At 44.8% G+C, this 11579-nt stretch overlaps 1 protein-coding gene across 1 annotated transcript in view; it reads left to right on the plus strand.

The window, feature by feature from the left end:
* The first annotated feature begins 354 nt into the window (after window positions 1-354).
* Window positions 355-11579, plus strand: part of LOC124013027 (adseverin-like) — a 14456-nt gene continuing 3231 nt past the window's right edge. Inside the window, exons 1-11 of the mRNA XM_046327135.1 lie at window positions 355-669; window positions 3393-3547; window positions 4294-4455; window positions 5085-5234; window positions 5463-5555; window positions 5642-5774; window positions 5899-5987; window positions 9434-9649; window positions 9866-9987; window positions 10096-10186; window positions 11416-11579. The exon at window positions 11416-11579 is cut by the window's right edge and continues 7 nt beyond it. Coding sequence (XP_046183091.1) covers window positions 477-669; window positions 3393-3547; window positions 4294-4455; window positions 5085-5234; window positions 5463-5555; window positions 5642-5774; window positions 5899-5987; window positions 9434-9649; window positions 9866-9987; window positions 10096-10186; window positions 11416-11579 — 1568 coding nt within the window. The 5' untranslated portion in view covers window positions 355-476. The remainder of the gene's footprint in view (window positions 670-3392; window positions 3548-4293; window positions 4456-5084; window positions 5235-5462; window positions 5556-5641; window positions 5775-5898; window positions 5988-9433; window positions 9650-9865; window positions 9988-10095; window positions 10187-11415) is intronic.

An 11579-nucleotide genomic window follows, 5' to 3' on the forward strand; every position in this document is an offset into this window, starting at 1 on the left:
ATTGGAAATATTGAGCATGGATAGAGACAGTAATATGTAGGTGTAAAGAAAAGGTGTGTGTGTGTGTGTGTGTGTGTGTGTGTGTGTGTGTGTGTGTGTGTGTGTGTGTGTGTGTGTGTGTGTGTGTGTGTGTGTGTGTGTGTGTGTGTGTGTGTGTGTGTGTGTGTGTGTGTGTGTGTGTGTGTGTGTGTGTGTGTGTGTGTGTGTGTGTGTGTGTGTGTGTGTGTGTGTGCGCACAAAAAAATGTGTTTGCGCACGAATTGTGTGTGTACTTTGGCCGCTTCTAAGACACACCCACCTCCTCTCAACCTCAGCCTTAGAGCCCTGCACACTGCTGCTATTGACTCACTCCTCCCCTGGACCAGACAGAGAACAGAGCAGCAGTCTGTGCCTCGCTCTCACCTCATACTCTTCTCACCACACCAGGGATCCACATCCAGCCGTCGCCTGTCTGCCACCAGACAACCAGAAGAACCATGGTGCTCTACCACAGGGAGTTTGACAAGGCAGGCAGGGCAGCCGGTCTCCAGATATGGAGGATAGAGAAGATTGAGCTGGTCCCTGTGCCTGAGAACCTGCACGGGAGCTTCTATGTTGGGGACGCGTACGTGGTCCTCCACACCGTCAAACAGCGGGATAGCTGCTTCTACGACCTGCACTTCTGGCTGGGTGAGTCGGAGTGAATGAGCGAGTGTGTTTCCTCAGGCTCTTCCACACAACATGTCACACGCTGGATGATTTGTTTACTGACGGAGGGTTATGGATCCTTGGAGATCAACGTGAATACATGTGGGGAGAGCGTCATAGACATTCACGTTTTATATCTACAGGCTGGAATCCATGGCATAATATTCTCAGAACCTTCTCATTAACATTAATAAATACATTGGCAATAGCTAAAATAACTTCGCATCAAAGGACATAATATACCAACAGTGTTATAACACATTCCCTTCATCATAGGATCATATCTGAGTAGATATATTCACATAAGAGAAGAACAGGCTGTAAATTACAAGACAGAACAAGGTAGATGGTTTGGCTTGACACCACAAATGCAGATATGAGATGCTGATAATGTTGAGAAAGATAGTTGAGTCGTAACCGGCTGCGACCGGGAGGTCCATGGGGCGACGCACAATTGGCCTAGTGTCGCCTGGGTTAGAGAGGGTTTGGCCGGTAGGGAAATCCTTGTTTCATCGCGCACCAGCGACTCCTGTGGCGGGCCGGGCGCAGTGTGCGCCAACCAAGGTTGCCAGGTGCACGGTGTTTCCTCCGACACATTGGTGCGGCTGGCTTCCGGGTTGGATGGCGCTGTGTTAAGAAGCAGTGCGGCTTGGTTGGGTCGTGTATCAGAGGAAACATGACTTTCAACCGTCTCACCCGAGCCCGTACGGAAGTTGTAGCGATGAGACAAGAAAGTAGCTACTAAACATTTGGATACCACGAAATTTGGGAGAAAAATTCAAAACAAAAAAAAACACACAAAAAAGATAGTTGAGAAATGGATTAAATAATCACTATTATTTGGCATTGTTGGCCTGCACCTCCCCTGAAAGACCCCATGTCAACCTAACAGTAGAATGCCTCTGCTCTTTGTGGATGATCATGTGTGAGCAGGGATGGAACAGAAGGATTTGGGGCACTGGACAGCCAGTCTTACGTATAGGCCTCAAGGCCTTTGTCAGAGCCCAGGTCTAAATGCCAGGCGATGTTTGAAAAGACAAAATGTCAATAGCCGGGTAGCTTGTTGGGCACATTTTGTACTAGCCCTGTCTGAAAAGTACTGGCAATGAGTTAATGGGCTAGCTTAATTTCCATCCCTGTGTGTGAGTGACGTTTCGTAACGTTTCACAACTGTGAGGTCTTCAGGTGCTGTTGTCTTAGTGAACAGAGAAGTAAAGCAGAAGCAAGTCAGCCGATCTTGTCATCAGCTGAGCTGAATACAGTTTTTTTTGTTGCCTGAAGTAAAAAATGAAAGTGACTATCTGGGTGGGGTGATTGACGATCATGAATCTTCCTGGATAAGATACGGTCATTCTCAGCAGTGGTCGTAAACTATATCAGTCCTCGTTCCACACCTAATCTGGGAAAACGATCACGCCTTTTCATTAACCTTTGAGTAACTTCTCTGGTCAGCTGCCTCAGAGTACACCCATTGTACCTGAAAGTACTGTTAGTTTTGTGGTGGGACGACTGAACCATGCAAGTCAAGGCTACTGATCTGTAACTCCAGCTTCCTTCCTTGACACATAATCATATATTTTTATGTCTCTCTCTCTCCCACACCCTCTCTCTCTTTCTCCCACCTTCTCTCTCTTCCACCCTTCCTCTTTCCTCTCCTCCCCCCCCCCCCATCATTAATCATTAACCACTAAACACGCTAATGGACCCCCAAAGGATTTATTTCACACTATGCTTTCTTCCCTCAGTTCCTTCATTCAATCACTCACTAAATTAGAATGGCAACATGTCATAGACTGCTAGCTAATGCTGCTAGCTAATGTCTAAATGGCATATATTATTATTATATTATTATTATATTATATTATTAACTATGTTAGTCACACCAAAATAGTAGGCATGACTTGGACTGTTTACCTACCTCATCAGGCCTACAAGGTACCACTGACAGGGTTCCAGCTCCTCAAATCAAATCCAATTGCATTGGTCACATGCACTTGGTTAGCAGATGTTATTGCTTGTGCCTTTATTTCCGACAGTGCAGCAATATCTAACACTGTATTCTCACAATTCCACAACAACTACCTAATAAAAACATATACATATAAATATATGGATGAGCAATGACAGAGCGGCATAGGAAAGATGCAATAGACGGTATAAAATATAATATAAACATATGAGATGACTAATGCAAGATATGTAAACATTATTGAAGTGGCATTATGAAAGTGACTAGTGATCCATTTATTCAAGTGGCCAATGATTTCAAGTCTGTACCCAGGCAGCAGCAGCTCTGTGTTGGGGATGGCTGTTTAACAGTCTGAAGGCCTTGAGATAGGTGTTAAACCACTGTTGTGTTGTGCAGCAGCAGCAGTTACCCAGAAATGTACAATGGTAACACGCAAGGCTGTTAGATTCTGTTTGAGAGTGAAAATATGAAAACCGCATCACCAGTGTGATTATTATTCCCAAGCTATCTATCTGCAAGGGTGACAAAAAAGATGTGAACAAACAGGCCCATGCCACACAGTGTGAAAATAAAGCATACTACGAACATCACAGTGATAACATCAGCTAGGCAGTTTGACTCATAAGAATGAACATTGTGCTTAAGTTCCTTTGTCTAAACTTGAATACTCTCTCATTTCATGCTAACATTTATCACATTGTACTTAAGTACTGTACCACTCATGTTCTCTCCTTAGGTAAGGAGTGCAGCCAGGACGAGAGCACGGCGGCGGCCATCTTTACCGTTCAGCTGGATGATTTCCTAGGAGGGAAGCCTGTCCAGTACCGAGAACTGCAGGGGTTCGAGTCCACCGCCTTCACACGCTACTTCAAGGGAGGCATCACATATAAAGTACAATAATGTCTTACTGATGCATTTTATTTCAGTTTATTTCACTAATATTATATTTGTTCCTGTATCTGTCTTACTGCTATTTACTACTAGAAGATATGGTGTTATATTGAACCAAAAAGCACCCTTATTTTTAGCAGTGAACATTCATTCCATTTGCCACATTTCAGACCCTGGGCATCATACTCTGGAGGTGTGCTATTAAATAAACACTTGTTGTAATGTTTTGTTTGGTCCTGACCATGGGCAGCATCACTGACTCATGGGATGGTAAAGGAACCTGGTGTGCAGATGAAAAGGAAAAACAGTTATGCCTGATCCTCACATTGTTTGTTTTTCTTGGTTCTGAACCTTTCTTGATTTCCCTTAATATTGCCCAATCACTAGAGGGAACAACCTCACAGGCTCATAGGCTCCGACGTTGCCTTTTATATGTTGTTTCAGGGATGTTTGTGTTGGGTACTATGTGACTGTGTATATTGTTTTGTATGTGATGTATGCTATGTACATCTACATCTTGTATTGCTTTTAAACTGAGCAAGACACATTCCCTCTTGGGAGCAATGAAGTATTCCATTTTATCCTGATCTATTCCATTTTATCTTGATCTATTCCATTTTATCCTGATCTATTCCATTTTATCCTGATCTATTCCATTTTATCCTGATCTATTCCATTTTATCCTGATCTATTCCATTTTATCCTGATCTACTCCATTTTGTCTATCATATCCTGTTCTATTTTAGGCTGGAGGTGTGGCCTCTGGGTTCCATCACGTGGTCACCAACGACCTGTCAGCTCTGAGACTATTCCATATCAAAGGTCGCCGCGTCGTCAGGGCAACTGAGGTCACCCTCAACTGGTCCAGCTTCAACACAGGGGACTGCTTCATCGTGGACCTTGGAGCAGTAAGTTTTGATTGATTGTTTAATTGATCTACTGATTGACTAATTGACTCATCGATGGATCGACAGATCAGTAGATTGTACTTTAGCCTCCCTTTATGTGAGAGTATACCATATAGATATAGAACATGTATCAATGATATAGTGTCTATGTTGGGATCACTGCCTCTGCCACTTGTATGGCACAGATGGTAGTGCACTCAGTCACCCTGTAACAACAGTTCATTTGTTTGACTGTCACCTTCCTGAGAAAACAGACACATTGTCCAGTCAAACTTCAAATTCTGTTGAAAGTCAAATATTAACTGTTCGGCTTGAGTTCTTCTTAAATATGTAGGCCTACGGTATGTTGACTTGAGGTGGGTTTATGTATCAGATGATTTGATATACAAGGTGTCCTAATGTTTACCAAACTAAATCCAAAAGCTGTACTGTTCTCTTATTTTAATATTGCCTGAAATCAGGATGTATTGCCACATAACAGTGACCCACTGGGTTTGAACCTGGGTCATCTGCTTGCCCCAGCATAGTGTTATTTATCCCTCGAAGCTAAACGCCTGTATGCACCTGGAACTTTAGAAAGTGAGCAACAACCTTCTTTCAAATGAACCGTACCTGTTACCTGTCTATAGGTTATCTACCAGTGGTGCGGTTCAGAGTGCAACAAATTTGAGCGCCTGAAGGCAGCACAGGTGGCTGCCAGTATCCGGGACAATGAGAGGAATGGCCGAGCAAAGCTGGTTGTCGTGGAAGAGTGGAGCGAGCCGCCTGAGTTAACTGAGGTGACAGATGCTAATTCAATATGTATTTTTACAATATTGAACTTTCATTCCCTAGTCTAAAATTTGCACTCTTGAATGGACATTCATCTTGAATTACTGCAGGCACTTAACTGTATGACAGTTAAATAATCCAGTTCTGTACACTATCATTTTGCTATCTCCATTAACACAAGTCAAGATTATCTTGGTCTTTTTTGTCTTTGTGTTTTTACCGGTCAACTTTAACAGGTACTTGGCAACAAGCCAGATCTACCAGAAGGTGATGACAATGACGATATGGTGGCAGATATCTCCAACAGGAAGATGGCCAAACTCTACATGGTACGGTACATAGTCTATACACACTCTAACACACACTCACACACACACACACACACACACACTCATCTCGCTGTTGTTCCTTTCAGGTATCTGATGCGTCCGGAGAAATGCAGGTGACCCTGGTCTCAGAGGAGAACCCGTTCTCTCAGAGCCATCTGCTGTCTGACGAGTGCTTCATCCTGGACCACGAGAAGAGCAAGATGATCTTTGTCTGGAAAGGTACTTATTTAAACTGCTACACATGCTTATATTGGCCATCTAAATTCATCCCCTCATCCTTTAGTACCTCCCATCTTTTTTGTACCTCTTCTTCTGCATGAATCTTCCATCATCACCCATAAAGGCCGTAACGCCAACCCCAGCGAGAGGAAGACTGCCATGAAGACTGCTGAGGGCTTCATCAAGCAGATGGGCTACCCAGCTAACACACAGGTTCATGCTCATTATCATCCATATAGCGTCAGTCATAATTGCTTTGGTTGGATCTTTTGATTGGATCAACTCGTGACTCAAATATCAGTCTATGTCAGTTCATGACCTGCTAAACTGATCAAATCAAACTTCATTTGTCACATGCACCGATTTCAACAAGTCTAGACCTTACTGTGAAATGCTTACATACAAGCCCTTAACCAACAGTGCAGTTCAAGAAGAGTTAAGAAAATATTTATCAAATAATAAATAATAATTTGTACATGTAGGTAGAGGTGAATTGGCTATGCATAGATAATAAACAGCGAGTAGCAGCAGTGTACAAAACAAATGGGGGTGGGGCAGTTCTCTGACCACACTGCCAGTTCTCAGACCTCCTCCCTATAGGCTGTCTCATTGTTATCGGTGATCAGGCCTACCGTTGTTGTGTCAACAGCAAACTTAATGATGATGTTGGAGTCGTGTTTGGCCACGCAGTCATGGGTGACCAGGGAGTACAGGAAAGGACTAAGTACACACCCCTGAGGGGCCCCAGGGTTGAGGACCAGCATGGCAGACGTGTTGTTGTCTACCCTAACCACCTGGGGGCGGCCCGTCAGGAAGACCAAGATCCAGTTGCAAAGGGAGGTGTTTAGTCCCTGGGTCCTTAGCTTAGTGATGAGCTTTGTGGGCACTATGGTGTTGAACGCTGAGCTGTAGTAAGGTGTTCCTTTTGTCCAGGTGGGAAAGGGCAATGTGGAGTGCGAGTGAGATTGCGTCATCTGTGGATCTGTTGGGGCGTTATGCGAATTGGAATGGGTCTAGGGTATCCAGGAGGATGCTGTTGATGTGAGCCATGACCAGCCTTTCAAAGCACTTCATGGCTACCGACGTGAGTGCCAAGGGGCGGTAATCATTTAGGCAGGTTACCGTCGCTTCCTTGGGCACAGGAACTATGTTGGTCTACTTGAAACATGTAGGTATTACAGACTCAGTCAGAGGTTGAAAATGTCAGTGAAGACACTTGCCAGTTGGTCCACGCATGCTTTGAGTACACGTCCTGGTAATCCATCTGACCCTGCGGCGTTGTGAATTTTGACCTGTTTAAAGGTCTTGCTCACATCGGCTACCGAGAGCATTATCACACAGACATCCAGAACAGCTGGTGCTCTCGATCATGCTTCAGTGTTGCTTGCCTCGAAGCGAGCATAAAAGCATTTATCTCGTCTGGTAGGCTTGCGTCACTGGGCAGCTCACGTCTGTGTTTCCCTTTGCAGTCCATAATTGTTTTCAAGCTCTGCCACATCCGATGAGAGTCAAAGCCGGTGTAGTAGGATTCAATCTTAATCATGTATTGACGCTTTGCTTGTTTGATGGTTCGTCTGAGGGCATAAAGGGATTAGTGTCACGCTACTTGAAAGCGCCAGCTTTAGCCTTTAGCTCGATGTTGCCTGTAATCCATGGCTTCTTGTTGGAATATGTACGTATAGTCACTGTGGGGATGACGTCGTCAATGCAGTTATTGATGAAGCCGATGACTGAGGTTGTGTACTCCTCAATGCCATTGGATGAATCCCGGAACATATTCCAGTCTGGGTTAGCAAAACAATCTTGTAGCGTAGCATCCGCGTCATCTGACCACTTCCGTATAGAGCGAGTCACTGGTACTTCCTGCTATAGTTTTTGCTTGTAAGCAGGAATCAGGAGGATAGAATTATGGTCAGATTTGCCAAATGGAGGGCGGGGTAGAGCTTTGTATGCATCTCTGTGTGTGGAGTAAAGGTGGTCTAGAGTTTTTTCCCCTCTGGTTACACATGTGACATGCTGGTAAATATTTAGTAAAACTGATTTAAGTTTTCCTGCATTAAAGTCCCTGGTCACTAGGAGCGTCGCTTCTGGGTGATTATTTTCTTGTTTGCTTATAGCCTTATGGAGTTGTTTGAGTGCGGTGTTAGTGCCAGCTTCTTCTGTGGTGGCAAATAGACAGCTGCAAATAATATAGATGAGAATTATTTTGGTGGATAGTGTGGTCTACAGTTTAAGGTACTCTACCTCAAGCGAGCAATACCTCGAGACTTCTTTAATATTAGACATCGTGCACCAGCTGTTATTGACAAAAAGACACACACCCCCACCCCTCGTCTTACCAAACCTAGCTTCTCTGTTCAGCAGGCTCCATATTATCCATGTTGACATTCAGGCATGACTTGGTGAAACATAAGATATTACATTTCTTAATGTCCCATTGGTAGGATAATCGTAATCGTAGGTCATCAATTTTATTTTCCAATGATTGTATCAGGATCAGGTAAGACCCAGATGCAGACCGTGTCAAAGTAACAATGTTGATTACAGCAACAGGGGCAAAGGTACAGGATGGCAGGCAGGCTCAGGCTCAGGTTCAGGCTCAGGCTCAGGCTCAGGCTCAGGCTCAGGCTCAGGCTCAGGCTCAGGCTCAGGCCCAGGTCAGGTCAGGTCAGGCAGAGGTCGGTAATCAAGAGACGGGCAAAGGTACAGGATGGCAAGCAGGCTCAGGCTCAGGCTCAGGCTCAGGCTCAGGCTCAGGCTCAGGCTCAGGCTCAGGCTCAGGCTCAGGCTCAGGCTCAGGCTCAGGCTCAGGCCCAGGTCAGGTCAGGTCAGGCAGAGGTCGGTAATCCAGAGACGGGCAAAGGTACAGGATGGCAAGCAGGCTCAGGCTCAGGCTCAGGCTCAGGCTCAGGCTCAGGCTCAGGCTCAGGCTCAGGCTCAGGCTCAGGCTCAGGCTCAGGCTCAGGCTCAGGGGCAGGCAGAGTGGTCAGGCGGGCGGGCTCAGGGTCAGAACAGACAACGGTCAAAAACAGGAGGACGAGAAAAGACAGACTGGGCAAAAGCAGGAGCTGATACAAAACCGCTGGTTGACTTGACAAACAAGACGAACTGGCAACAGACAAACAGAGAACACCAGAATAAATACACAGGAGATAATGGGGAAGGTGGAAACACCTGGAGTGGGGTGGGACAATCACAAAGACAGGTGAAACAGATTAGAGTGTGACAGATTGCATGTTAGCAAGTAGAATGGATGGCAGTGAGAGTTTACTCGCTCGCTTACTGATTCTCAGAAGGCAGCCAGATCTGCATCCTCTTTTCTTTACGCAAATGATGGGGATCTGGGCCTGTTCCCGGGAGAGCAGTATATCCTTATCATCAGACTCGTTAAAGAAAAAAGATTCTACTAGTTTGTGGTGAGTAATCGCTGTTCTGATGTCCAGAAGTTATTTTCGGTCATAAGAAACGGTGGCAGCAACATTATGTACAAAATAAGTTTAAAAAATAAGTTACAAACAAGGCAAAAAATTACAAAATAGCACAATTGGTTAGGAACATGTAAAACGGCAGCCATCCTCTTCGGCGCCGTCTTCATCAGGACTGAAGAAGAGTTGATCCCCCAACTCTGACATTCATAGAAACAACTCCTCTATCTCCAGATCCAGGTACTTCCAGAGGGTGGAGAGACTCCCATCTTCAGGCATTTCTTCCAGGGCTGGAAGGATAAAAACCAGAGCGAAGGGTTTGGGAAGGTCTTTGTGACCGAGAGGATCGCAAAGATACGTCAGGTGAAGTTCGATGCCTCCAAACTCCATGAGTCCCAGGGCATGGCAGCCCATTATAACATGGTGGACGACGGCACAGGAGACACTCAGGTACAGAACCATGTGTTACTGCCACAAGACTATTAGCCTGCTGAGCTAAGGTCTAAGCAATAGATCAGGGAGCTAACACAGGCCTTCGGGTATCGGACAAGGTTCCTCATTACGCAAGCATTACGAGCAGTGAATAAGGAAATGTGCTAATCTAAAAATCAGTCACGTGTTTTATGATAGTAGAATAGCCAGCCAGATGCATGTTTCATGTTCCAGATCTGCAGAGTGGAGAGCAGTGGTCGAGTCCCAGTTGACCCAAAGACGTATGGTCAGTTCTATGGAGGAGACTGTTACATCATCCTCTATACATATAAGAGAGGACAGATCATCTACACCTGGTGAGTCTGGTAGACCTGTACTTATATATTCAATTAGATTGATTGGTCGATTGGTTGGATGGATTGATTGATGAATGAATTGATTGATCCCTATACTTCCTGTGGCAGGCAGGGGGCTAGCAGCACTCTAGATGAGCTCACAGCTTCTGCCTTCCTAACTGTGGAGCTCGATCGCTCTCTGGGTGGGAATGCAGTTCAGGTAAGTCTAAGCTAAATTAAGTTGAGGATCTCTTATTGTCCAATGTCCACAGACGTCCAGTGGATGTGCTTTATCCCAACCCCTCCGAAAGACACACACACTACTGCTCAGTGGAAATGTGTAAAAGCTGTAGAACGTTTTAAACTTTTTTTTAGAGCTGTAAAGTGTGATACTAGAGGTTTTTCTCTCCAGCCCATAGTTCCCTAATTTGATTGTTTCATCAGGGTTTACTCCATGCCTACAGGGCATGATGAAATCTTTTCTCTGGTTGTGAAGTTAGTATCTCATTATCTGATTCAATGTTTTATGATAAACTGTTAGCTCAGGGTGCCGCTGGGAGATTCTCAATTGGTTTTACTAACTCCTCCATCCTCTCCTCATCTTTTTCTTTTTTTAAAGGTCAAAGGTAATCAAGGAGAGGAAACGTGGAAACAAATGCGCTTGTATGAAATGAGAATCTCCTTCTCCACTCGTGCCTCATCATGCAAATCGAGAGCTTGGGGCTAAAAGGTTCAATGTGGAAAAAGATGATTCTAAGATAATTAAAGTTCTGATCCCTCAATGGTTTGAATGGTGTCCGCGATGTTTATCTTGTATTCTTTTGAAATTAACAACATGATTTGGGGTATTTAGAGAACTATATAGGTAGAGAACATTGAATAGACAAGGCTATGTCAATAATTACATTTAGACAAAAATGCAGATACAATCTTATAGTCCCAAACTCTCAAAATGCGTTTACAGGGGTGGAATACCCAAATAAATGTGTAAAGTGATGACAACAAATGGAGCTAGTTGTGGCAGACAGTTTATAGATAAGTAGAGTATAGTTTTTAAATGTGTAGATGTTTTTCTCCTTCGAAAAAAACATCTGATTCAAAGTGGGTGTGGCGGATTATAAAACCCTTCTGCGCTACCTGCCACGAGGACACTCTTGTGCATCCGCTGCCGAAGGAGGCCATCGAAGAGGGAGCAGACTCCTTTGTTCGCCTACTAACGAATTGACACTTTCCTCGACCACTCGGCAGCTTATCGCTTTCTGGTTCACAGAGGATAGATAACCGTATTTTGCCCAAATGAGAATCTTCCACTGTGTTTTCCGTGTTATAGTGCCCCCTAGTGGTTGTCTACAGCATAGTTTTCTACCTGGCCCTCCAGCTATGGCTTTGCTATCCATGAGCTCCTGTACCAAATTTGATATGCGTTAATACTCTCTTTTGGTTTCCTAGGTGAGAGTATCCCAAGGAAAAGAGCCTGCCCATCTCCTGAGTTTGTTCAAAGCCAAACCCCTCATCGTGTATAAGAGTGGTACCTCACGCATCGGAGGCCAGGCACCTGCGGCCCCCACACGCCTGTTTCAGGTCCGACGTAACCTGGGCACCATCACACGCAT

Source organism: Oncorhynchus gorbuscha, linkage group LG24, assembly GCF_021184085.1.
Source record: "Oncorhynchus gorbuscha isolate QuinsamMale2020 ecotype Even-year linkage group LG24, OgorEven_v1.0, whole genome shotgun sequence".
Taxonomy (NCBI): Eukaryota; Metazoa; Chordata; class Actinopteri; order Salmoniformes; family Salmonidae; genus Oncorhynchus; species Oncorhynchus gorbuscha.